At 42.7% G+C, this 27,626-nt stretch overlaps 1 protein-coding gene across 1 annotated transcript in view; it reads right to left on the bottom strand.

Moving 5' to 3' along the window:
• Positions 1-27,626, bottom strand: part of DOCK1 (dedicator of cytokinesis 1) — a 445,579-nt gene that overhangs the window by 149,866 nt on the left and 268,087 nt on the right. The window contains 2 exon segments of the mRNA XM_031957020.1: positions 8,446-8,540; positions 20,524-20,625. Of these exon segments, the coding sequence (XP_031812880.1) occupies positions 8,446-8,540; positions 20,524-20,625 (197 nt within the window).

Below are 27,626 nucleotides of genomic sequence, written 5' to 3'. Positions count from 1 at the left end.
AATTTTATATTTTTCCCTTATAATTAATGATCCATTCATGATCTACACACACACACACACACACACACACACACACACACAATATTATATTATTTCCTTATTACTGATTCAGTCATGGTCCATAGTGCTTTCAAGTTTGCAAAAAACTTTCTATATCCTTCTCACTTGATAAATGCAAAAAACCTGTGAGGTTGGTGCAATTATTAGCCCCATTTTACAAATGAAAAAACCAAGGGTCAAAGAAGTGGAGGGGGAATCAGGAGCCAGTTCTTCCTTCATCCAAGCCTAGTGGTCTGGCCACAGTGCCAGGCTGCAGGATTAAGCACAAGACTGACTTGAACCTCAAAGCCAGGGAATGTAACTAAAGTTGGAGGCAAATTAAGGTAAGAATTATCTCCAATTTCCCCTGCCTTGATCTGATTTGGCCATGGCTGTTTGCATTTTCTCTTCCTACAGACTGTAAATCATGGTGATTAAAAAGGAATTATTTGTTAAGGACCTACTGTGTGCAAAGCTCTATGCTCAGAAATAGACTCTGCCTTCAAGCTGTCACTCTCCAGGAATCCCCTTGGCAGGGACTGTCTGGACACAGAAAATCTTCAGTTTGAGCCTAAGCTTTGTGACATCCAAGAAATCTAAAATCTCAATAAAATCGGTTTTAGATGTTAATGATACATGAATAATATGTAAATCCTGATTGCCTCTAAGTGGTCATCTTCAAAACAACACTCTATTCCAGTGTTTCAAATACAATTTGGTCCACTTAGTTTTAGGGTCAAAAACAAAAGAAATCTATCCAATGTTTACTTTAAGATGCATTGCAAGTTTGCGTCGAAGGGAATATCTAAGTGAAAATATATATTATGTCAAAACATAATAAAAAAGAAATAATCTACTGGCCTGGTTGGAGAATCCAATCCAATTCCAGAGCTCGCACTTTCTGGGCAATGGAGGGAGGCCCTGAATCTTCCTAGTCTTCCATCCATCCACCCTCACACATGGGTCAGAGCTCCAGCTCCCCATAGAAAATCTGAGACCTTCCCAATAAGGACTAGGCAGATCAGACCACAATGATGAGTGGAGAAAAACAGACCAACTTGTCCTTCAGTTGATCCAACACGCCTTCAGGGAGGACATCCATGGGTCTAGCGGGATTCCCCAGAAGCTGAGCGGGCCATGGACCCATTGTGCTGGAGGAAGACTCCTTGCTCAATCTAACAAAGTGACAGATCCCATCTAGCTCCCAGATCTTTTCTGTTCCATGCTTTTTCATCCCAAGGAAAAGAAAAATAAGGAAACCAAGAGAGGCTTTCCTCCAGAGTAATCTCAGAAAAGGATTTTCTCTTCCTTCCATCCATCTCACCCAAACCCTTACACCACCAGGAAGATCAATTTCATTGATGTGGAAAATCGCTAAAAGGCCTAATGTGGCAAATCTGAGATTGCAAAGATGGAGAAAGGAGAGGAAAAAGGGGGAGTCTTTGTGCCCAAAGGGGAAAGGAAAGCAGTCGGTATAGGAGAAAAGCAGCAGGTCCTAATTCCAGCAGTTTTGCAAGGGGCAAGAACCGCTAACTAAGAACCCACAGGTGCCATATCGGGAGAGGTTTCACAAATCATCCATTTAGAGCCGAAAAGGACCTTGGAGGTCAGTCACCTGGTCCAACTCCCTCAGAATGAGAGAAAACAAAGGCTGAGGGATCTGGCAAAGTAACATAGGCACCGGCACTGCGGTTCAAAGGTGGGACTGCAACCCATATCCTCTAACTGCACAGTTGATGCTCCTTCCAAGAGTTTACAACAATTAAAGATAAAACAAAACAAAATATAGACTCTTAGTTTAAGGAGTTTTTGATTTAATAGAAGAACATAAATAAAATTAATGCAAATTCAATTCAATTCAAATTAAAGAGCATTTTTATCAATTGTTTACTATATATAAGGAATGGGACTAAGTTTTGGAGGATGGTTCATGTATTAGGAAAAGTCTGATGGGATTGCAAGAATGAGACCCTTTGGGAAGGAACTCTTGCACCCTGAAAGTATTCAAGCAGAAGATGAAAGGAAGTAATAAGAAGAGAAACCTGTTCAGATCTGGCTGGAATAGGAGTGGATGGTCTCAAGGGTCCATTCTAAGAGCAGCACCTTACAAGATCAGGTAGCTTTTTAACTTCCTCCTCCTCCCCTAGTCTTTCTCAGAACAATATTAATTTTCAAGTCTTTGGAGTCATTGCATTTCGAGATTAACAGGCATACAACAGCACTTGTAGAAAATGGACATGCAAAGGGATGGGCTGTTGTTGCCAGGACAAACTTTGGTTCATTTAAGGAGTTTACCGAAGACAGTTCATGCAGTTGTAACTTTTTATTTCATGCTAATCCTAATGTCCCTGGAAGATGGACATGTTGGCAGGCAACCTCTATAGGCTGTTCATCCAAATGTATGTCACCATCTGAGTAAGTCTTTTTTTTTTTTTTTTTTTTTTTTGCCTTAGTGGATTATTAAAACTTTAATTTTCAAAACATATGCAGAGATAATTTTTCAACACTGATTCTTGCATAGCCTTGTGTTCCAAATTTTCCCCTCTTTCTCCTCATCCCCTCCCGTAGATGGCAAATAATCCAATATATGTAAACATATTTACATAATTCTCTTGCTGCATAGGAAAAAGCAGATCAAAAAGGAAAGAAAATGAGTAAGAAAACAAAATGCAAACAACCACAAAAAAAAGTAAAAATACCATGTTGTGCTCCACCCTCAGTTCCCACAGTCCCTCTCTGGGGCAGACAGCTCTCTTCATCACAAGACCATTGGAACCAACCTGAATCATCCTAAGAGATTCTCCTCTTCTACTCTGAGGGAGGAGTCCAGTTAGTGAGCATTTAGTAATTACCTACTGCATACCGTCATGGGGCTAAATCCTGAGCTCAATGTGAAAGAGCTTCATGTTGGTGAGAATTCGTTGGATGTGACAATTCAGGACAGAAGGACAATTCAAAGAGAAGCTCCCGGCCTACAGAGAGCTAAGGGAGATGGAATCCTTAGTAGGCACCTACTGCAAACCAGGCGGCCAAAAGCAGGGATACAAAGCCCATACCTCTGTGGAGTGGTCCTTCCCCTCGGGGAGCTTCCCTTCTAACCAGAGAGGGCAATCCAGCGGGAAAGGAGAAGGCAAATCGGAAGTATCTGGGGCTGGGGTTTCGGGCAGGGGTCACCCAGGGCCACAGGAAGGGGGCCAGGATCAGAAGGAGAAGAGACTTGTGTACGAGAGTCTTGTTCAGCTTGATTTAAGCTGCTCCCATTGATGGAGCCGGAAAGAGCCAGCAGCTATTACAGGTACTGTTCTTCCGAAATAAAGCACACTGTGAAACAAGCCCAGCCACCGAACCACTCTGCAGGCTGCCTCCTCTGGGCCTGGGGGGCCGGCAGGGCTGGGGGAGGTGCTGCTGCACACCAGCTGGGAGGGAGCAGGTGGGGGAGAAGCCAGGGAGCTCCGGCCCCATTTCCCTGGGAAAGAATGCACAGCCAAGCCTCGAGCACCAGAGCCTCTAAGAGGGTGTTCTCTCCAATGTAAAGTCTCTCAGAAGGGCTTTGGGACAGCTTATCCCACTTGGATGTGGGGGGAGGGCACAGCCCAGGGCCCAGGGGGCTCGTGGCCACAGCACAGAGCAGCCACTTAGGCCCCTGTCCCGGCTCAGCAGGCCAGCGGGGGGCCTCCAGCCCTCAGCCAGAAGGTGGCCTGCCAGCCCATGGGTTTTCATGGCTGGTGGACATGGCAGCCGGGGGAGGGGGCTCCAGCCCTGGGGAAGCCCCCAGGGGTCAGCCAAGAAGCATCAGGCAGGCCCGCAGAACAAAGACAGGGGCCAGGAGCAAGCTGGAAGCCCTCTGATTTTCCAAAACATAAATCATCAACCAGTAAAGGGCCATGGGCTTGGAATAAGGAAGGGTAGATGTGGGACTTCCCTCGGCCACTTCCTGGCCTTGTGACCCTGAAGCTTAAGGAGCCTGAGAATCCCTTCCCTCCTCTGTAAGATGGCGCCCGCCTAGGACTGAATTATCTTTTGGCAAACGGTGAAGAGGAATGAAGGGGAATCTTGGGCTTGGGATTCTGCTGGGCTGGGGGTCGGGCTCTCGGGTCCCCAAGAGGAGCCGACAATGAGGGGCCATGAGCAGGTTGGTTGGATGGGGAATGGTCCGGGTCCTGCCGCTCCAGGGAGGGGACTCTGAGCTTGGAGAAAAACAAGAAGTTCTGCCGACCACCTGATGCTACCTCCTAATTATGTTTCCCAAGCTTCCCGGCCTGACAAATCGCAGCTTCAAAGCCACAAATCCCAGCGACTGCAAAAATCCACAAATATTTCATGGAATGTAAAGCTCTATTTGTCATTCATACACTCTGGGTGGCAACATGGGGGCCCAGCTGCGCCATTAAAACTTAAATAGGTACCCCGTGGGCTTCTGGGAAAGAACCAATCTCCTGGGCTGCCTGAGAAGGAGGCGAGTCCTTGGCGAAGGCAGAGAGGAACCTACAAGATGATCACTGATGCACATCCCAGACAAAATAACGGCAAACAGATAATGATGTAAAGCAACGCTAATCATGGACACAGGTTCTCCCGGTTCAATCCATTTTACACCAAAATAATTTTATTACAAATCTAAGCAGATTTTTTTCTTTTTGCTTCCCTTCAATATGAGCTCACAGTAGGGTCCAAAAGCCAATTAATTTATAAGCATAGTAGGGAAAATATTAAAAAATAATTTTGTTTCTGCACTAATAACCCAGTTCTATGAAAGCTGAATCCTAGCCTAGGAAGGTCTGTTACACTGTGGGGGAGGCTGCGCATGTACCTTGGTAGAGGTAAAGTTGCTGTTCTGGGATCCCATCTGAGGTTTTCCTGGCAGAGATGCTGGGATGTTGGTGCTGCCTTCTCCAGCAAGGAACCTTCTCTCAGCGTCAGGGCCGTGATTTCCCACTAATGTGGGAATGAGCGCTTGGGTCTGAAAGCTTGGGGGGAGCAAAGTCCATGAGGCTAGAAGAGGCAGCCTGATTGGGGGTGGGGGGAGTCAGAAGCAGAGGCAATGGGACCTTGCCCCAGCTTTGGCACTTACTGCCACTCGCTGCCCACTCACTGCCCACTCACTAGCTACTTGCTAACCAATCACTACCCACTTGCTCCCCATCCAATGATGAACTTCTCCCATCCACAGTCTCTTCATCTGCAATTGAGAAGGAATGGAAGCTCCTTGAGGACAGGATGGCCAAGTATCTGGCATATAATAGCACATAATAAGGCTTATTGGCCAACTCATTGAGAGTAAAAGCTGAGGGGGGATGAGAAATCCTCAGGTTACTGCCCACCCTCTGAACCTCACGGGCCCCAAATCTAGGGCAGCAGATTATTAACGCAAGTATCCGGCCAGTTCAGAGAGCGTCCTTGGGTGGTTGTAATCCAAAGCAAGTTTCTGAGAGTCCCAAGAATAGGAAATATGGAAGAGAAATCATTCTTAGAGACCCTCAGCATGACAGTAATACCAGTAAAAGCAGCCAGCATTTATCCAGGCTTGCAAAGCACTTCTCGGGTTATCTTGGCAACAAAAGCTCTGGGAGTGGGCAGCGTTGTTATTCTGGTTTTAAGGATGACAAAACTGGCTGAGAAAGTTGGGACTTGTTTACAGTCACATGGCCAACGTGTGTCCGAAAGGTCAACTCAAGGATGAGGGTGGGAGGTGGGAAGCAGCCCATGAGCCACAACCTTTAATGGCCTTTAATATACCATCAAATTTTACCTATTAAATCACATTTCATACTCTTCCCTTTATCAGAACTAGAAGGAAGGATGTAGATTCAGCCATATTATTAAGCTAATTATTATTAAAGTTTCAGCAATCTAGTTTCTCCAACTATCACTAACAAATTTATAGCTTTTAATTGATTAATCACAAGTATTTATTAAGCATCTAGTATGTTCTAGACACTCTATTAAACACTGGAGGAACAAAAAAAATCAATGACTTAATCTCTGCTTTCATGAAAGACCCTCCTGCTGATGCTTCTTGTAACAAGTACAGCCACGCATTTCTGGCCAATTGTGAGAGACTGGAGGATACAGGGTCATGCTAAAATCCCATTTCCTCCCCCTACTTTCTATCCCTCAGCCCACACCTTCGGGGCCCAGTAGGAGGGCACAGGACTTCCTACTCTCTGACAATCTGGGATTCTTCTCTTTCAGTCCAAAGAGCTCCAGATGAATTTTCTATTTAAAGTGCTTTCTGCCTCTGGCCCAGGGTGTCAAACTAGATAAAGAGATTTCAGATGAGAACAATCAAGATCGGAGGGAGCGCTGTGCAAAGGATTCTGCTGCTTTTCTTCATCTGCCCCTTGGTTCTTTCCCTTCTCTAAGACTGAATTCCCTAACATGAAAAATATGGGTAAAATTACTTTCCTCTGCAGGTGACGGGGAGGGAGCCCTTTTGTAAGACTTGAAACCACCAACAATCTCCCCAACAATGACGACAGCAGTGGTGAACATCAGAGAAAATCGGTGAGATTTGGGAAATAAAAAGTCCAGACTCGCAACCTGTGTCTGACTGACATCAGTCAATTGAGAACCTTTGCTCCTGGAGAGTCTCCGAGACCAATGAGCTTCTTTTCACCGAAGAGCAAGTTTCTCTCCCAAGAGTTTTCTTAATCACGAAAGTCACTGGGTCACTCAAAACAAGAGCAGCAATAACCAAGATGGTCCTGACCTTGAGAAAAGCTGCCCTATATATGTTGTGCACAGTGTTTTATAGTCCTTGTGTCTCCAGTTAGAAGCCTTTAGGGTTCAAGCTTCCAAGTATTATTATTATCATTTTACAAGTAATAAAACAGAATTATCTGGGTGAAAAGACTCCTGATTCCCACCCCCAGCAATTAATGATCAGGGATAGATTTGAACCTAGTTCCCTCCAGATCCAAACTCAAGAATATGCTCCTACCCACCATACTGCCTCAACAGGTCTGAAAGTAAAATGTCAAAATCCATTCTGCTTCAACGACTACATTTTACTGTCCTAAGCTTTGGTCAGACTGTTTTGGTGCACTTAGTTATGATTATTGTTGGCAAATATTTTATTCATTTTTGGAAGGAAGGAAGGACAGAAGGAAGGAAAGAAAGAGAGGGAAGAAGGAGGAAGGGAGGGAAGGAGGAAAGAAGGGGGTAGAAACAAACAAAAACAAACATGGCTAGGATGTTTCCTAGACTTTTACTTGATCATACTTTAATTTGATGTTTTTTTGTGAGTAGACAATAAAACACACTGAAGAGCTATTAGAATTATTAGAATGTAACCTCCTGGAGGGCAGGGACGGCTTTGTTTTCTACTTGTATACTTGGCTCTCAGAACTGTCAGCCCTTATACACTTAAAGGAAGCTTTTGGGATGAAATTATTCTTGAGTCTGTTTTTTCTGCCCAAAGTAACTACATTCAAAGCCTTAGCATGCGAGCCGTTTGTGAAGGCAACGGCCGTCTGAAAAACTTGAGCATGAAAAGGAAACCGAGGGAATGGGAATTCAAAAACACGGGACGGACGGTGCATGTGGCTGCTGGTTTGAGTAAAGAGAGAATCTTCCCCCACTCTCATGTACTCCCTTGAGAAAGGGCCACAAAAGCCTTTCTATGAAAACCAGAGCGCCCAAAGAAAAGGCAGAGCCGGCAGTGCACAACACGGGCCCAATCCGGTCCAGATCCAGGACGGGGAGCCAGCACAAGGAGCCGCTTCCTTTGTTATTTGCAGGCTTGGAAGCCGGGCTGGGAATAACGCTATTTCCCCCACTAGCAAACGCTTGCCCAAACATTCCCTTGAAACAGTAAACTGAAACAGAGTCCAAACGTGAGCAGAGAGGAAGGGGCCACGGAGATCTGCTGGCTGGATAAGCCAACAATCTGGCTCATTGTCTTTTCATAGAAAAACAGAAGCCAAATTTCAAACCCAAGCCCATTAAACTGAAAAAGAGAAAATGTTCCAACAGCTGAGATAAACAAGCATCAAGGTCTACTCAACACGAATCACAGATTCTTTCTGCCCCTTTGATATGACTTATGTGAAATGCAAACACATTTCATGAGGTTAGAGGAACTCTGGAAACAGGAATGAAGCAAAAGAAAGCAATAAACCGTAAGTCACACAAGCAACGGAGATAAATCAGTCCTGCTTTTCTACAGGTTCCCTCTCCCTCTCTTCCTTCTTTGCTTCCTTTTTCCCCTCTTTCCATCCCCCCTTCTGCCTCGGCAGATCACAGCTAATCCCTATGCTGCAAATTTCCAAAAAGTTCCATGGATCCAAAACCCAACTCATGCACCAAGTGAAAGGAACAATAGCATCTTGGAGCAAGGCCATTGTTCCAGATTCTCCAGGAAACTGCCAGCCCCCGACACACGGCAGGTTTTTGCTTTGTACTTACTTATTCTGCATCATATTCATTATAATCCAGTCAGAAGGATAGACGTTCTTGCCAATGAGATTTTTAAACATGATGAATGTTTCCATTAGAAAGTCCTAAAACAAAAGGGGAAAATGTTTGAAAAGAGTCATCATAATCAGAGATCTCAAGTGATACCAAATTGCTAACAAAAACTTACTTGATTAATGGCCTAGAATTTCAAAGAACTTGTCTCTTTTAGTTAAATGAAAAACTCACAGAACACTAACATAGACATAGCTTGTAGGAATTCCAGATTAATTAGGCCTTCCTTCTCAAGCAATTCCTCTCACATGGACAGACCTTTTTAGACATTTCTGAAAGATGTAATTGGGAAAGTGCTTTGAATCCCTGAATCTGGGAGACAGAAGGGACCACGAGCATCAGATAATACACAAAGTCTGTATCTTCTGTACAATGTTGTTGATGTGGAGCCAGCAGCACCGCCGGGAGGCCGCTGGAAGGGGATGGGGAGCTTGGCGCCCCAACACACGGGCCATTCCATTGAGTTTCCTCCCTTTGTAAAGGATTCGTGTTTACAAAGAAGCCAACACAACTTTACAGCCTTTCGTCTTCACCTATAACTGTGCAAACATAACATTAAATACTAATAACATGGTTGAGTAATATAGAGTGAATACAAATGAATGTACAAGCTTGACTGATAATTAGACTGGAAAGGATGTAAGTTGTGTAAGACACCAACATAGCAGGGATGCAAAATGGCTCCACGTATGGAGGGTGAGACCCTTCTCCAAGCAAAATGATTTAAAAGAACCACAGAGGCTGATACACTGTCACCTTGCACCCTCTCATTTACTAATGGTCAACATGGATGTGATATGGCTGCTTTACCACCAATAGCCCAGTGCCCGTGTTCCCCTCTGTGCTTAGTCCACGTTGTATGTCATGTTGTAGCCCCCCCCCCCTTATTTATATTGACTCTCCTTTCACTGGAGTCTTCCCATGTTTCCCTGAATTCTTCACAGCTGCCATCGATGTCTTTCAAAGTCAGCAATATTATTTTACAAGAACATACAAAGTACTTTATAAGCCAGGTAGTTAGTGACAGAGCATGCGTTCTCATTTCTACCTTTTATCAAAATGCCTTCATTATAAGCATTTTGCTTTTATGCATCTCTTGCTGTCAGTCACTCCAGAAATGAAGTTCTGGTACGGAGATCTTGGAACCAAAGGGTAGAAAGCAATTAGTTAATTTTCCAGGATAATTCAAGATGGCTTTGATATAGAGCCTATTTATAGTTGCACCAATTGAGCATTATTGTGCTCATCGACTTAAAGAATCCCTTCCAATGTTTTAAAATATTGCCTAGTTTGGTGGTTGCTTTCAATTGTATTTCTTTATTATTGCTGATTCTGAATATTTTGCCAAACGGTTATCAATAGTTCATTTTCCTTTTGAAAATTATTGATATGCTTTTAGTATTGGTTTACTGGGGAATGGCTATGAATTTTAGGGATTTTCAAGCTAGAGTTTTATCAATGATATATAATGTACTGCCCTGTCCCCCCAGTCTCAATCTTTTCCTCTTATTTTAGGTGTACTGTTTTCCAATTTTCCAATTTTTTCTTGTAAAGAAGACAGAGAGATGCCAGCTATATAGAGATAAATTGATGGCTTGGAGTACCCCAGAGATCTTCACTTGGCCCAGTACTGGGTCACTTTTGGTTCAATGACTTGGGTAAAGGCACAGATTATATATTCACAAAATTTACATCAAACACAAACATTGGAGGGTAAGGGTCTTGACAGTCTGGAGAGCAGATAAATCGAGGAAGAGGAAATACAGTTAAGAAATGGAAGAGAAGTCAATGTTGATCCAAGGTTGGAAAAATTTCCTCCTGATGAGAGCGGTCCCAAAGTGGGCCTGACTGCCTCAGGAGGTGAGGGCTTTGAGCAGGCACAAATGAGCACTTGTTGACTGTGCTCCTGGGAATTCCTGGAGTCCAAAGGTGGAATGACACCTGAAGTCCCCATGATTCCATTTTGTTCGATTCCTGCTGATTCTGAAAGTCTAATCCAATTCAAATACTTTACGGAAAAACACCAGTATGACTTGTGGAAATATGATATAGAAGCATTATGTTAAATGTCATTGTCGAATCTTGTGCCGGATCCTCTTCTAGGTCTTTTGAGTTCATTGGTAGAAACTTTTGCTTTCTTTCAATTTTCCTGCTTCTGATCTTTGGTTTGCTATTTCTTGTGGGAATTCTGTGTGTTTGATTTCCATGACGTCCTTTTGCTGTGCCAAGTTTTATACCCCTCCATTAAAAATTTCCAGCTTGTGCTTAAAACCATTAATTCTCTTTTCAAAAGTTCATTGTATAATTCGTATTTTGTACTTCTTTTCTGTTCCCTTTTCCTCAATAATAATCTTAATATTTATTCAAAAAATAGAAAAATCTGGAATAGTAAAAAGGTACTAGTCCACCCTTAAATCTGGGTCACTCTTTCCCATCACAGGATAAAACGGCTAAGGCCAAGAGTGGCCACACGACTGAAATCATCAAGAGCACACATGGGGAGAACCATGTCTCTGGAGCAACTCACAAGTGGGGACAGCCAGCCTGAGGGCCTTTATTTGCCTTGGAGAACAGCCTGGACCACACATCACCATGCAAGCTCTTAAATTATGCTGCGTCTCCTTAAGTGAATTTGACTTTCTTTTCTCATGTACTGGAGTGTCATAGTTAACTTCTGGAGACTTCTCTGGGCATTCTATTACCCTCTCCTATTTCTTCACCATATTGAGAGCTCTTTGTGTTGACTTATTTCTCCAGTGCCTCTGCTGGCTTGTCAGGGCCACTTTCTTTGTGAGGATTTATTTCCATTCTCTCGTTTTCTATTATTGTTCTTTTACTCTGCTTGGCGCATTTTTTGTCATTCCAAGAGGCTGAAGGGAAAGCTCGGCTTAGATCTGCCTTCTTCATCAACAATCTTGGCAAGTCCCTGGCTATTTTATTCAGAGTGGAGATAATAGGAATATTGGTGGAAAATGTCCCAGTTTTTATTTGTTTGTTGTTTCAATATTTTAAAAAACCATGCTAAATCAAGAAAAGACACTGCAATCTCCCACAGGGTTTCTGTGCCATGGGGCACCATTCGGGAGGGTTACGAGTGCCAAACATTCAGATACCATTATATCAGGGCTACACAATTATAGCATCGATAATAACAGAAAGCCAGGTGGGTCTGGGAATAAATCACTGGATGTGAGTGAAGAAGACACAAGTTCAAATTTTGCTTCTAACCCTTAAAGTTGAACTGGCTAAGTCATTGACCTTTTCCTCACCTCACCTCAATTCTACAAATGGGCATAATAACTCCTAGGGTTGTTCTGAATGGAAAAGTCTATCATTCTCAGAATATGTATGTGTGTGTGTGTGTGTGTGTGTGTGTGTGTGTATTAGCTATCCACCATGCTTGCAATGTTCTCCTTTTTCTGCTCTGACTACTGACCTTTCTGGCTTCCTCAAGTCCCCACTAAAATCTTACTTTCCATAAGAATTTGTCTTAATTCCAGCATCCCCCTTGGCTAATTATTTCCTTTTTAATCCTATATAAAGCTGGAATTGTATATATTTGTATATTTTCTAAGGCCAATGAGATCCTTTAAATTGTCTTTACAATTAAGACTGGTTTAAATCCTGCCCTTAACCAACCGGCATCCGAGAGAAGGTGACAAGGGCTCTGGGTATTCCTCTCTGGACAGAGCCATGCTGAGATATGCACACATCACCTTGGCTAACACAAACTCAACTCCCTGGAAGGGTCAAAACACTAGGCTCAATTTTCAGGAACCTGTTTTCTCCCTGACAAATTAAAATGGAAAAGATTATGCAACTTGGCATTGAAGGAACATGATCTGGAGCAGCTAGGGTGAATTTTCTCATTTTCTTAATCTCCTAAATCATAATTAGGCAGCGGGGCAGGAGAGCCCACAGCAGCACCTAGGAGAGCGGCGCCTGAGAGAGCAGCACCTAGGAGAGCGGCGTCTGAGAGAGCAGCACCTAGGAGAGCAGCAGCCTGGTGGGAAGAAGCTGCATCAGGCCCGGGTTGTAATGAGGTTAAGTTGGAGGGTTCAGAGTCTTCTCCAAGCTAGCGTGTTCGTTGGAAATGTCATGTCTCGCCTTTGTTAAAGACCCCGGGAGGGATTTATTTTTATAACTAACGGCTCATTTTATTATATTTATCTTATTTTTACAGCTCAAACAGTGGAATTCTGGGAAAGCCAGGTGACAATCAGATTATTCTGTGCTGCCCAGGGCCCTAATTCTTGCCCTAAATGCTGGAATCTGTCAAAAGTCACCAAGGGCACATTCTTTAATGAAGGCATTTCATTGTTTCCTTTTTTTTTTTTTTTTTTTTAAGATTAATAAAGGCAATTGCTTTTGTTTTTCCAATTAAAATTTTATTTGGAACAGAGTTCATGTTTTAACAATTAGGTTGCCCTTTTTACTGAGTCCCAGGATTCAGTTTTATTTTATTTACATGAAATTGACTTTCCTGGTCATTCTTCAAAGATAAATATTCCACAAAGTGACATTAGCCCTCTGCATTTTCTAGAGCGAAGCATAAATCCCAGCTCAGGTTCTCCTCAGCACATTCAGATTCCTGGAGTTGTAATAAGTTGTACTTGTTTCTGCTTTTCTTCAGTTAATGTTTAATATCCCTTAATATAGCCTGAGAATTTCAGTGTTCTCATTAAGTTGATTCAAACATCGGGCCGTGTGCTAACTTTGGGCAAGGGCTTCACCAGAAATTACAAACACTTGTCACCTGAGACTCCAACATACTCCGAGAGTGTCAGACGCGTCTCCTTCAAGACGTCATCCCCCTTCCGTGGTGGGGAGGGGACTGTGGCTGTGCCCAGACTGAGTGGCGGATCCCACAGTGGACAATGAGATCACTTGGTCACAAGAGGTTCATCCCCGGATCAACTGCAGGGTGAGGAACGTCGTGCTCATGTGGGCTCAAGATCTCCCTGTACCAAGCTTTCGCAGTTTGCGTCGTTTGCGGGAGCACACTACACGTATGTGCAAACACAGATCAACGTGCATCCCCCACACAAACATCACCCACACCCACACAAAATCGTGGACACTTCTAACAGCAGAGACTACAAGAGCTCCCAACCAACCACATCATGTGGTTGCTTTTTTTTTTTTTAAAGTTTGTTCACCTGTGGGAGAAAAACCAGCCAGACTCAGGTGAAAGGCAGAAAGAAGAGAAAAAATTAGATGAAACCAGTGAAAAGTAAGACCACAACAGAGTAAGAGGCAACAAAAGGGGGCAAAATATAACAGGCTAAGATGGCAACATCTGGTCTTTCCTTTTTGCATCCACTGAATGGGTCACTAAGCTACAAAAATGTACATCTCATTTACAATATGGATTTTGGGTGGATTTGCTTGGAAAATTTTTCAGAGAATGTACTTTGTAGAAGGTTTTATTTGAATTTGTGTTAGGAAGTTGGTATTAAAAATAAAAAGATGCATCAAGAATTAAAGAATATTAGATGAATAATTTTTTTAAAAAAACTAAAGAAAAGGGAGGGGGCAGCTAGGTAGCAGAGTGAATAGAGCCCTAGATCTGAAATCAGTAAGACCTGAGTTCAAATTTGACCTCAGACACTTAATACTTCCTAGCTGTGTGATCCTGGGCAAGTCACTTAACCTTAATTGTCTCAGTTAAAAAAAAAAAAAAAAAAAAAAAAAAAGGAGGCCAAAAACATTTTAGAACATCAAAATATTTAAAACACAGACCACGGAAAAACTCCTGATTTTATAATCTAACGTGTTTGGTATTTAATTCCTAATATGTTGAGTTCTAAAGATTTCTTTTTTAAAGCAAATTTCTGTGGTAAATGGATATGGACATATTCTAAAAATTTTTATACAGGATCAACTACTATAAAAAGAGGTTAAAAATTTCATCTGCATAATTTGATGACATTCAAGAGACAAATGTCAGTTGAAAATGGAAACGAAATTGTCTCCCTTTAATTGTTATTCAGGAGTGCTCGGAGGAGAGAAACAATTCTCCTGGGAAATCAAGACCATATAAGTCCTAAATGCCAGATCCTTGGCCTTTGCCATCCATGTGCTCAAGAAAAGATTGCCATTAGCCTCCAGAAAATCAGATTAATTTTATTACCATCATTTTGCCTAATCCTTGTCATAATAGACTAGGGCTGTCCAGGCTAACAATAACTCTCCAAAAAGTCCAGGGGAATTTTGTAAGGGACTGAGGTTTTGGATTCTGATTAAGTAACTCCCCTTTCATGAGACAAATGAGAAAATATCGAGGGCCTTGAGGATGGAACACAGGTTCCTCTGTTTGGTATTTAAAGCCCTTTATTGTGCGCTTGGCCCTACTTTTCCATGACACTCTGGCCTATTGGGACCTCCGGCTGTTTGTCCTATGGGAAGCAGCCTTTCCCCCATATATGTGCCCCAGGATCAACAGGGAAGGGAGCGTGAGGGTTGGTGCAAAGATATTCGTAAGACTAAACAAAGCTTCTAGGTCTTCTGACCTTGAAAAAACTTAATTCTATGGGGAAGTCATAAGTGGGGAGAGGGAGATGGAGAAAGGCCCAGAGCCAGGTCATTGCTTCTCCTGGCAAGGAAATAGTTTCAGGAACATTACATAGAACCCGGGATCAAACATGAAACAGAAGGGATGTGATGCCCCAGGGAGGGGAGAGCCATACAACTGGACAGACCAGCTGGAGGAGATGGGAAGAGGGGGCAGACTGAACCCCCAGAGATTTGGGGGAACAACTGGAATCCAAGTCACAATATATTCCTCCCCGCCACCCGATTTCCTGAAGCCTCCATTTATCTACCTCTCCTTTTCTTCCTGACTCCCCCGACCATGAAGACAAGGATTGCTGTGGGAGACAGGGAGGGGGACAACCCAGAACTCCTTCACTTCTATTCATATTGCAGATTTTGATAATTGGTTTTGTTATTTGATTTTAAAAGAAATGACCAAGGATATGAACAGACAATTCTCAGATGAAGAAATTGAAACTTTCTAGTCATATGAAAAGATGCTTCAAGTCATTATTAATCAGAGAAATGCAAATTAAGACAACTCTAAGATACCACTACACACCTGTCAGATTAGCTAAGATGACAGGAAAAAATAATGATGATTGTTGGAGGGGATGTGGGAAAACTGGGACATTGATGAATTGTTGGTGGAGTTGTGAACGAATCCAACCATTTTGGAGAGTAGTTTGGAACTATGCTCAAAAAGTTATCAAACTGTGCATACCCTTTGATCCAGCAGTGTTACTACTGGGCTTATATCCCAAAGAGATTATAAAGAAGGGAAAGGGACCTGTATGTGCATGAATGTTTGTGGCAGCCCTTTTTGTAGTGGCTAGAAACTGGAAACTGAATGGATGTCCATCAGTTGGAGAATGGCTGAATAAATTGTGGTATATGAATATTATGGAATATTACTGTTCTGTAAGAAATGACCAACAGGATGATTTCAGAAAGGCCTGGAGAGACTTACACGAACTGATGCTGAGTGAAATGAGCAGGACCAGGAGATCATTATATACTTCAACAACAATACTGTATGATGAGCAGTTCTGACGGACCTGGTCATCCTCAGCAATGAGATCAACCAAATCATTTCCAATGGAGCAGTAATGAACTGAACCAGCTATGCCCAGAGAAAGAACTCTGGGAGATGACTAAAAACCATTACATTGAATTCCCAATCCCTATATTTATGCCCACCGGCATTTTTGATTTCCTTCACAAGCTAATTGTACAATATTTCAGAGTCTGATTCTTTTTGTACAGCAAAATAACGTTTTGGTCATGTAGACTTATTGTGTATCTAATTTATATTTTAATGTATTTAACATCTACTGATCATCCTGCCATCTGGGGGAGGGGGTGGGGGGTAAGAGGTGAAAAAATGGAACAAGAGGTTTGGCAATTGTTAATGCTGTAAAGTTATCCATGTATATATCCTGTAAATAAAAGGCTATTAAATTAAAAAAAAAAAAAAAGAAAGAAATGACCTTGGTTTTATTACAGGAATCTAATAAAACATTAAGAAATATGAACATTTAAATATACAGATGAAATTTTTAAAGGGGAATCACTTAAGAGAAAATGCTTTATTTTAGCAGCTGCCAGCGTCTCTGGCTACCTGAACCTGCTATTAAGGTCCATGGCCATTGGAAGTAAGCCTGCTCCCAGATTATAGCTGGGAGGTTAAGGCTTGAGAGAGGGGAAAGACCGTTCTAAGGCGAGGGTGTGGCAAGGGTGGGTGTGGCAGTCATGGAAGGGGGAGGTAGAGTCTGGCGGGTTTGGAACACCTGACCACAGGGATTGCCCAGCACCCACCTTCATATCCCAGCGCTCTCTGGGGCAGAATTGCTGCCCCCCCACTCCCCCAGACTCATCGCCACATCCCAGAATCCTTGTTCCTTGTCTTGCTGAGTTAAAGTCCAGAGTGTTTTCCTATGGGAAGCCTTTTGTAATCTATCTAGTGAGCACTCACCCTCCCATCCCTAAAAACTTTAGGATTAGTTCACTGGCAAACACTTTGCACCCCTCACCCCAAACCCAAGGAAGCGGCTTAGGGCAAGGACTATGCTAATGTTGTCTTGGAAACCCAGGCTCCGAAAGGCAGAGCAGGCAAATGGTTAGAGCTGGCCATCCAGCCAGGAATGAATAATTATTGTGTTTACTAAGGGTTTACTATGCGCACAAAATGTACCAAGTGCTGGGAATACAGATAAGAAAGTGAGGTATCTTCCCTCAGGGAGGCTCATTCTATTGGTAGAGAGGAGACCTAGGGAGTTTCAGGGACAATTCAGAGGGAAAGGTTCCAGACTCCTGAGGGAGCAGCAACAGGACAGAGGGGGAGGTCTCTTCTTCCCTTGCCAATGCTGGACCTTCTGACAGCGTCAAGGATTTGGGGGACAAGAACTTTCTTTCCCAGGTCTTCAGTAGCATTTACAGGAATGTGGCCAGGCCCCCAAGGGCCGATTCTCAGGACCATAGCTAGGGACTGAGGCTGTGCCCAAGGCACTTGGGTTCCAGGCCTTAATTCATCTCCAATGGATCCAATGGGTCCAAGAGGAGGGGGTAGACAAGGATGGCTGGCCAAGCGCCCTTCCCCTGGGTGATGGCCAACAGGGCTAGTGGTTGGGGGCTGGACCTCCCAGGGCTGTCTGGGCTCTAGTTCCACTTCTGACACACACATTGGCTTTGTCACCCTGGTGATGTTCCACCATCTTTGAGTGCTACAGGCAACAGTGTGACAGAGAGAGCTTCTCAGAGAGGGAGCTTCCTCACGTGGACGTTCCACGGTCCCAATAAACTCACGGACCAATCCTTCTTCCCAGACACTAGAACCGTGCTTTGCACAGAGTAGCTCATTGGATTGGATCCTTAGTGCTAGGATTTTGCCAGTCTAAAGCACACATACACACACACACACACACACACACACACACACACACACACATATGTAACCTCCACAAAAAGAGACTTTCCATACAGGACTATTTTAGTTGGGGGAGGGTGTGATACAAATCACACTGAATGTACCAAGATGAGGAGCATTAAGGGAAAACAATGAATCACCTCCACTCCATGTAGTTAGGAGCCTTCTGGACCTTCTAAGACACCGAAAAGTTCATGGACAGAGTACCATGTATCAGAGGCAGATCAGAAAGCACAAGCCGGGAATCCAACGCCAGCCTTCTATCCATGGAACCCCTTGTGTCCCTATACTCCTGCCAGGGTTAAATACTCCAGGTCCCTCCAGAGATGCCCTACATGCAGGTTTCTCCCAAGGAGGAAAGGTCTTAGGCGGAGGAGTCACCCTCATTGCGCGGGCGAGCTTTGTTTTTCCATATGGCAAAACTCTCCCGTTCATTATGTCCACTGACCTAAATATGATTCAGAGATCTGTTTGAAGATTAAGCCTGAGTGATACAGAAATAAAATAAATCCTTCATTAATGTGAGGCTTTGGGGGCAGGTAGGGGGAGAGGAAGAGACAGCAAAGGACCTAAATGGAAATGAGCAGTGAGTCATCAAAGGGATTTGTTCTTTCTGATTTGGTGTAAAACAGATTGGGGGCAGACTGGTATCCCAGGGAATACTGGCTGTGCACGCCACATACGCACGCAGACACGTGCAGCACAAGCACGCAAGTCGACACGGGGCCACTTATCGCGCCCTGTTCGCATGGGTAACTGTTCCATTATTGCTCTTCGGAAAATATTAGGTTAAAGAATAAAAAATGATCAATAAATGAAAGGAAAATCGTGTCAAAAATAAAATCTAACAGAGGCAGCTCGATGGCCTTAGGGATAGTCCAGGACTGAAACTTAGAAAGACCTGACATGGAAACCCGTCAGTCACTTTTTGTGAGACGCTAACGATGAAGATGAGGATGACCGCGTTTTATATCACTCCTCTTTGTTCCTCTCTAGCATCCCTGGGTAGCCCATCCCAGGAGAAAAACAGAGCCTCAGTATGATGGTGAGAATTATCAGATGATGGAGTGGGTCGCCACATTGGAGGTGAGGGGGCCCATGTTGAAGGTGAGACATCCTGAAAGAAATGCCAGATGCCCAAAGGAAAAGTGTGAATGGGACTCTTGCTCGGGCCAAAGTTCACTAAGGTCCCTTCCACCTCCAAGACTCATTTGATGAAAAAGATCGAGCCCATTTGTACTCCCCAACAAAGTTGCTTCTACAGCAAGGGAACCTGACTGAGACGCTCCCCAAACATCCTCTCCCAATGTGACCAGGGCGCCAGATTGGGAGTCTCCCTTAGCTAGGTGGAGGTCAGCACCTAATTGAAGGGAATGAGGCAACATGGTGGGTGGTTAATTTGCAAAAGGCACTTGCCATATGGTGAAGCAATTTCCAGGTCATTAGGGAAGTAGCTATAAATCCCCCTCTATTACAGCAGTCCCTAATTAAGTTGTATCATAGTTTCTAGAGAGGACGAGGAGAGAATAACAGCAAGAAATGGGGACCAGCTTCAATCTTTCTAGCTAATTAATAATCCAGGGCCATTTAAACCTGAAAATGCACTGGGGCTCCTTCCTACAATAGGAAATTCTAGCACAAACTAATTACTGGCTACTTTTGATCATCCCTTGTGGCTTGTCCCCAATTTCAACATACAGAAAACACCAATCAATGGCAAGGGTATTGACAGTTAACACCTACTCTAATTAATTGTTTGATTTGTTTGCATCAAGCCTTTAGTTTCCCTGCAGCTGAAAGAGAATCACTTTGCAACTCAGTCCTTTCCAGCCTTTTTCTCCCAGAAGACTCAAGAAATGGGTTCTGAATAAGCAGGTGCTTTGCATCCAACAGATGGACCATGTCATCCCAAAAAGAACTAGATATCAGGAACGCTCAAGACCGGAGGCAAGATGGATGAGATGGACAAAGTGAGCCCATGTCAGCTTCCTGGAATAAACTGGTCGGAGAGATCTTGTTCTTTTAGATGTGGGAAATTCTTAGACACAGCCACATTCAAATAGGTATTTTTTTGATGTTCACAAACAGTAGCAACTTGAGGGCTGGGGACTGTTTGCTCGTTGTCATGTTGCCTTTGGACCCTTGAGCTCTGGCATACAATAGATCAAACAGGATTCTTTTTATTATCTTGAATCCTCCTGCCAGATGACTTTGTGGACTCTGTGAGAGTGTGATGGATGAGCAGGGACAAAGTTTGACAGCTCCCAAGTGAGAGTTTCCCAATAGACAATATCATTTTCTAGAGCCCTAACCACGGTGGGATTTCCTTTGACCCGAAATCTCAGCTACATTTTTCAATACCCTCAATCTATATTTCAGTGAACTTGGAAACTGCTTCTGGTTTTAATAGTTTCTGCTACTTGACCCTTTCCAATTTTGTGAATACATGTTCACTGTTTTCTTTTCCCCCATTTCAAACAAGTACAAGGGCCAAGGAGACGTTAAATCACATACAGCATCACTCCACCAACCCATCCAGTCAGCCGGGAACTCACCACCACGTCAGTCCTCATCTTGCCAAAAGTCTTGATCAGGTGAGCATAGTGATAATCTTCCATCTGCCTTAGAATTGCCGTCATGCTAGCCACAAAGTTGCCCTGGGAAGGAAACAACCGAGAGAACAAGGTGAGACGAAGTAGAAGCTACAAACAAATCAATACCCAAAAGGCAACCAGCAACAAGCTTCAGGGGGCTTTAGGAGAAGGGTCCGATTCCAATGGCGTAAGCTTATCGGCTTCCGTCGCACAGACTCATTCAGCCCTATGGGGGAAGAGACTTAGAGGGAAGATTATGGCTGACCAGGTTGGAATTCCGTTTCACCGCTCAATTCCCTTTTTTAAAGAAGGAATGGCTTGTTTATTATGTACATTGGGATCCCAAGCATTCATGAACTTTTGAAAGTAACTGGTAGGGGCAGCTAGGTGACACAGTGGATAGAGCATCAGCCCTGAAGTCAGGAGAACCTGAGTTCAAATCTGCCCTCAGACACTAGCTGTGTGACCCTGGGCAAGTCACTTAACCCCAATTGCCTCAGGGGAAAAAAAGTAGCTGGTGAAAATTATTAAAGAAATAAATAAATTTTAATTAAAAAAAAAAAAAGAATTGAGAGCAGATTGCTGTGTCAAATAAAATAATGGCCAAAAGACAAATACACTGAAAAATGGTGTAGGAGGATATTTAAATTGCTAGTAACCAGTTCATAGTTCACAAGCATTCATTAAGCACCTACTGTGTGCCACGTACTGGGTGTCAAACATTGGATACATACTATTTAGATAATGGCTTTGCAATGCATGAGATGCTTTCAAAGACACAAATGAAGTCAAATTTATGAAGCGCATATTGGACATCCAATCATCCTCTCATTCACCCCCCAAATACATAAAATGCACCTAATACTAGCAGATGTGGAGGGCGGATGCAATCCTCACCTAATCTATGATAAAAGAGAATCAGCCAGCTAGCACTGAAGAGACACTCACGGGGGGCCAGGCCCCAAACCAATGGATCCTTTGCCTTCACACCCAGTATTCTTTCATTACACTATGGAAATTAAGACTGCATCATATTTATTTTTATCCTCCTCCCCCCTCCCCCAAACCCCACTCTGGCGGAAAATTCGGCTCCAGTCTTGAAGGGAGCAGAGACTCTGACAAATATCCCTGTCTCAATTCGTCATTTCACTGCCTCCCATCCCTTTGACTCTTTTTTGACTCTTTTTTCATTCAGTTGCCTCAGAACATAAGTCTTCTTCAAGCCCGAAAAGTCACTTTTGAAATATACTGAAAAAATATATTTAAGCAAGTATATAGAAGCAAGAGTGGCTGGTACCAAGAAAAAGAGTCTGAGACTGGAGACCCAGAAACCTCAGAGTTTAGGCTCCCATTCTGACAGCACATGAGAGATCGCTGAAGTCGTCGCTCTAAGCTTCAGACACCTTATCTAGAAAATGAGGGTGAAAATCTGCACTTATCTTTCTTCTCAGGAAAAATTGTCTGTACAAACCATAGATGTCTGAATAATTATTTGTATTATCATGGTCATTGCCGTTGCTATCCAAATAAGAAGAGAGTGAGAAAGTGAGAAAGAATTGAACTCATTTTTCACTTTTTTAAAAGATTCGCCATCCAGATGAGCTAGGAGACTGGGGACGTGCCAGATCTCTGTTCTCAGCAGTGCGCTAAAAAATAGATGTCTTTTATTTCAAAAAAATCTACACTTATCCTCTTTAGGCCAATCTAATAACCTTCACCGGTACCTCAAAAATGAGGAATGTTTCAATTCTCCCTAAGAAAAAGACTGATAACCAGAATCTGCACTCATCAGAATGTAAAGTGGGAGAAAATGGAGATCTGTCAGCCTGAGAGAAGCGGGAAGAAAGGAAAATGAAACAAGAACAGTAGGGGGTCTGGCCAGGAATAGGGAATGGTGAGGATGTCAATCAGACCAGGTGATTGTTCTCAACAAGAATCAATGATGGTTTTCACCAAGGAAAATATCTGAATGTTTCCATGTTGGGAATCTGAACTGCCCCTTTGGCTTTGTTCTCCTCACCTGCCCTACATCGTGGGTAGGGTTTCGCCATCATGGGGCGTGGAGATGCTGGGGGTTTCCAATGTTTGTCAACAGAACCCAAGTCTAGTCTGAAACATTCCAAGCCTAATTGTTCCCTCTTTGATTCATGTCTGAATTTCCAGTTCTTCTTTAACTCTACTTTAATAAATAGCAAATTTCAAGGCTTCCGTGACTTAATAATAGGGAATATTCTTATGTCAGAAAGATATTTAAAATCAGAAACTGTTCTAGTACTTTGTCTCTACACAACATGCAACTCTGTTGCCCTATCATTCCTCACAGGAGTCATTATGAAAATGGAAAATGGCAATAATCGTAATGCTGGGCCTTCACGTGACTGAACTCGGAAATGGAAACCATTTAAGAAAGATGATGGCAGCTGAGCGCGAGACTCCAAGTAAATTTAGTTCAGGGCCGCGGCTCTCAAATGCACTGACTACATCTGCAGCTGAAAACGAGCCTTGGAGATCCATAAAAAGCATGGAGAGCTCCCATAAAGCTTAAGGGATCCGGACTTGAAGCCTTTATGCCCTTTATTCCTTAATATTTAGACAAAAGATCTCCTTGTCAGTAAATGCAAATAATCTCTTTTATGCCAATAACAGTCATGAGGTACGGACTATTTCACTTAGAAAATAACCAGAAAAGGAACCTCGGAGATCATCTAACCATCTATCTTTATTTTACAGATGAGGGAAATTGAGGAAAAGTTTCATCTCCAAGAGGGGCAAAGTTTAGGACAAGGACCCAGGTATCCTGACTTTCATTTCATTGTTTCCATATGTTGTATGTTTATCTGTGTTTCTTTTAAAATTGAGAGCAGTAAATAGGAAATGACATACATACTCAATAGGGGTACAGAAATCTATCTTACCCTGCAGGAAAATAGGAAGGAAATGGGATATGGGAAGGGATGAGTGGGTGATAAAAAAGAGGTTGTATTGGGGAAGAGAGAGTTCAGCAGCAAAACACTTTTGAAGAGAGATAAGATGAAAGGAGAAAGAATAAATGGAAAAATACAATTAGCAATAGTAATCGTAAAAAAAAAAATTTCGAAGCGAGTTTCTCTGATGGAATATTATTGTTCTCTGGGAAATGATGAGCAGGATGCTCTCAGGAAAAAAAAAATTGATAAGTCCTCCATGAATAAAGTGAAATATACCGTATACAAAATGATAGCAATGTTCAGGGATAACCAGCTGTAAATGACTTTGTTCTTCTCAGTAGTACAATCATCCACAAATACTCTGAAGGACGTATCATGAAAAAATCTATCCAACCAGAGAAGAAACTGATTGTGTCTGAATATAGATGGAAGCATTCTCTATTTTTCTCTCTATCTCACTCTTTATTTTTAACTTAATTTTTCTTGAGGGCTTTGATTTTCATTAGGGTGGGAGATCTAGGTTTTCTTTCGCAATTTGATTTTTATAGAAATGTTTTGCATAACTTCACATGATTCCTTAATTGTGGGTGGGGATAAGGAAGAGAACCTAGAATTAAAAAATTAAAAAAAACAAATGTTAAAAAAAAGTTGTTTTGAAAGTAACTGATAGGGGTAGCTAGTTGGTGCAGTGGATAGAGCATCAGCCCTGAAGTCAGGAGGACATGAGTTCAAATCTGATCTCAGACACGTAACACTTCTTGGCTGTGTGATACTGGGCAAGCCACTTAACCCCAATCGCCTCAGCAAAAACAAACAAACAAAAAAAAAAGTAACTGGTGAAAATTATTAACGAAAGAAAGAAATTTAAAATTAAAAAAAAAAAAAAAGAATTGAGAGCAGGTTGCTGTGTCAAATAAAATAAGGGCCAATGAACACACACTGAAAATTGATATAGGAAGATATTTAAATTGCCGATAACCAGTTCATAGTTTATAGTTCACAAGTATTCATTAGGCACCTATTGTGTGCAGGTACTGTGTGCTATGTATTGGATAATAAAATGTACTATTTACATAATACTTTAAGGATTAGAACAAAGCTTTACAAATATTATGGCAGAATGTCTATACTACCAAGTAAGTGCCCTTAGTATCCTTATTTTACAGATGAGGAAACAGATACAGATAGAGGCTGACTTGCCCAGGATCACAAATCTAGTAAGTGTCTGGTGCCAGAGCTTAAATTTGAACTCGTTTCTTTCTCACGCCAAAGCAAGGATTCTGTCTACTGTGCCAATAGCCATCCTTTGGGGAAACTAGCTTGGAAATGTTGATTAAAATAAAAATTTTAGATCCTTCTAATCCTTTGTAGACACGGAGAGACCACTCTTCCCCCTTCCCACAGATGCTATAGTTTATATAAGTTTTTTCCAATGTATCAATTAGCTTTGCTAAGTTGTTTTCCTTGCTTCCTTCCTTCCTTCCTTCCTTCCTTCCTTCCTTCCTTCCTTCCTTCCTTCCAAAAGGTCTTTCTAAAGGGATGATATCTGGGAGACAGAAGGTGAAACAATACAGAGGGAAATTTAGGTGAAATAGAATCAAAAGGTATCAATAAAATCTCATAAAACAGATACTGAAAAAAAATTAAATGTTTTATTTATCTACTTGTTCATTCATTCATTTATTTTTGCCTTGCTACAATTTCCCACAGACCCTTCTCCATCCCAGGACTTGCTTACACCAATTTCTCCTGTCTCTCCTCCTCTCTCTCTTTCTCTTTTTCTCTCTGAAGTCAGGTTTGCTTACTTCAGCTCTTTTAGAAGTTGATTCAAGGCAACTCATTAGGAAATGGGACTTTTTTTTCCTTTCCATACATTATTCTTCTGAATAATGGTACAGGCGATAATGTATGTAACTATGGCCAAGGTGGAATCGATGGTAACCTTCCTAAAATGATACAGGCTGAGTCCAAAAAGACATTAACTGCTCCTGTCGATTGATTGAAGGTAATCCAAAATTAAAGCCCTATTCATGGGCCTGGACCGGACCCAGTAGTTGGCACACTGCCACTCTTACGTGAGAATAAATTTGGAGACTGTGGCCAAGAAAATTCCACATGGTTTTAGGTAAGAAAGTGGATTCTCGTTTGTGGTGAGTTCCAGAGAAACATTTCCATTTCAAATGGGGGCCCTCCCTCTGCTGCTCAAACTCTTCTTTCTTTTTAGCAAACAACAACAAGTAGAATCTCATTTGACAGGGATTGAAGTGACCCCTCCCTGTACCCCCCTTCCCCCCAAAAAAAAGGCTAGGTATCCAAAACTCATAAGAACTCAAGTCCAGGTGCTCATAGATAGGTATCAAAACTCATGAGAACGCAAGCCCAGTACTCATAGCTAGGTATCCAAAACTTATTAGAACTCAAGCTTGGTACTCATAACTAGGTATCCAAAACTCTTTAGAAATCAGGTCTGGTACTCACAGCTAGGTATCCAAAACTCATGAGAACTCAAGCTCAGAACTCATAGCTAGGTATCCAAAACTCATTAGAACTCAAGTCTGGTGCTCATATATGGAGAAGGATCAGCTCATGGCGTTTCCTTTAAGTGTAACAGTTTTTGATTTTGTCTCCATGACACAAATGTCCAGGGCATCCTACATTTGCAAACCCCAAATCTGGGGTAGCCAAAGAGGAAAATGTGAAGGAAGGGAATGTTTGTGTTGTGTGAGGGGATAGAACCAGCTGCGCCCAGATTCCTACACCTGCTGCAGCCGGATTCCAAATGAATTTAACAAATTTCTATTACCCAGCCTAAGTGATTAAGCACATGCAGCCACATGCTCCCTGATGGGGAATACTGTCAGAGTTCGAAGAAATAGGTGGAAAGAAATGAGGAGGTGCAGGAAAACTCCCTCAAACCCAACACACATCTACCAAGGAAAAGGTGCCAAGACTTCCACTGGGTACGTAAAAATCAAACAATACGGTTTCCCTTTTTAGAATCATGACAATCTAAAAGGGAAGAAAATTCATATAGCACAGAACTAGAATCTGAGAACTGGAAGGGACCTCAAAGGCACTATTCCCAACCAAACCCGAATGGGTTACAAGACAGATCCTGAAGTCACCTTGACAAGGCTCTGCTCACCATCTCCACCTGAAGGGAACCGGGGCTGCACCTTTGGCTCCTTGCTTTGGATTTAGCTCGTCAAGGACAGCACCTCCATTCAATTTGCCACGCAATCTCCCCTTTATTGAGCATGGCCAATTGGAACAGAAGCTCACAGAAGCAGAAGCTGGCTTTCTTTTTGCCTCCAACATGGCAAATAATAAACACTTCACAAATGTACTCTCTCCCCCCGCCCCTCCCTCCCTCCTTCCTTTTCTCTGTCCCTCTCTCTCACAAACTGGATAAGTGGTGGTCCTGCCTGGAAAAGCCAATGACTTCCTAAGGCGGTGCCTTTCACACCTGGTTTGTTCTTTCTGCTAATCCCCAATATTTATGAAAAACTACCAAAGGGCAAAATATAGCATGGGGAGAGGAGAGATCCAGCCAAAGTCATGGCAGAATTCAGATAATGTTATTGCTAAGAATGAACGTCGCACAAGTTTGCATCTCTGTAGTGCATTAAGGCTTGGAAAATGTTGGCTTGCTGAGCTAGCTCACAACAGGTTTGTGAGGGGGAGAGGGTGATGGGGCCGATGGAATCAAACTCCAGCGGGCTGAATTTCTTCAAAACAACAGAGAACGTAATGGGGATAAGGAGCTGGGAGAAGGAATACTTGGGATGAGAAATGATAATAATAAACCAGCATTTTCATAGTGTGTACTATGGGCCAGACTTACAAGCACTTTACAAATGTCATCTCATTTGATTCCCTAAGAACCCCTGAGAGAAGGGGAGTAGCTTCTACAATTATTTTCTTTCTACATTTGAGGAAACTGAGGCAAACAAGTTACATGATTACAAGAGTTAGTAGGTATTAAAGCTGGATTTAAATCAAGGCCTTCCTGAATACAGGTCTCAGACTTTATCCATAGGGGTCCTTCTCATTTAGCTGCCTCAAGGCATCCATTCGTCTTCAGGATGGAGCCGAGCAGTTTCTTCAGGACTACCGAGGCGGCATTCTGAGGCTTCT

Source organism: Sarcophilus harrisii, chromosome 2 (assembly GCF_902635505.1).
Source record: "Sarcophilus harrisii chromosome 2, mSarHar1.11, whole genome shotgun sequence".
NCBI classification, from domain to species: domain Eukaryota; kingdom Metazoa; phylum Chordata; class Mammalia; order Dasyuromorphia; family Dasyuridae; genus Sarcophilus; species Sarcophilus harrisii.
The sequence above is the reverse complement of the archived record's forward strand: the minus strand, read 5'-3'. Positions and strand labels throughout refer to the sequence as shown.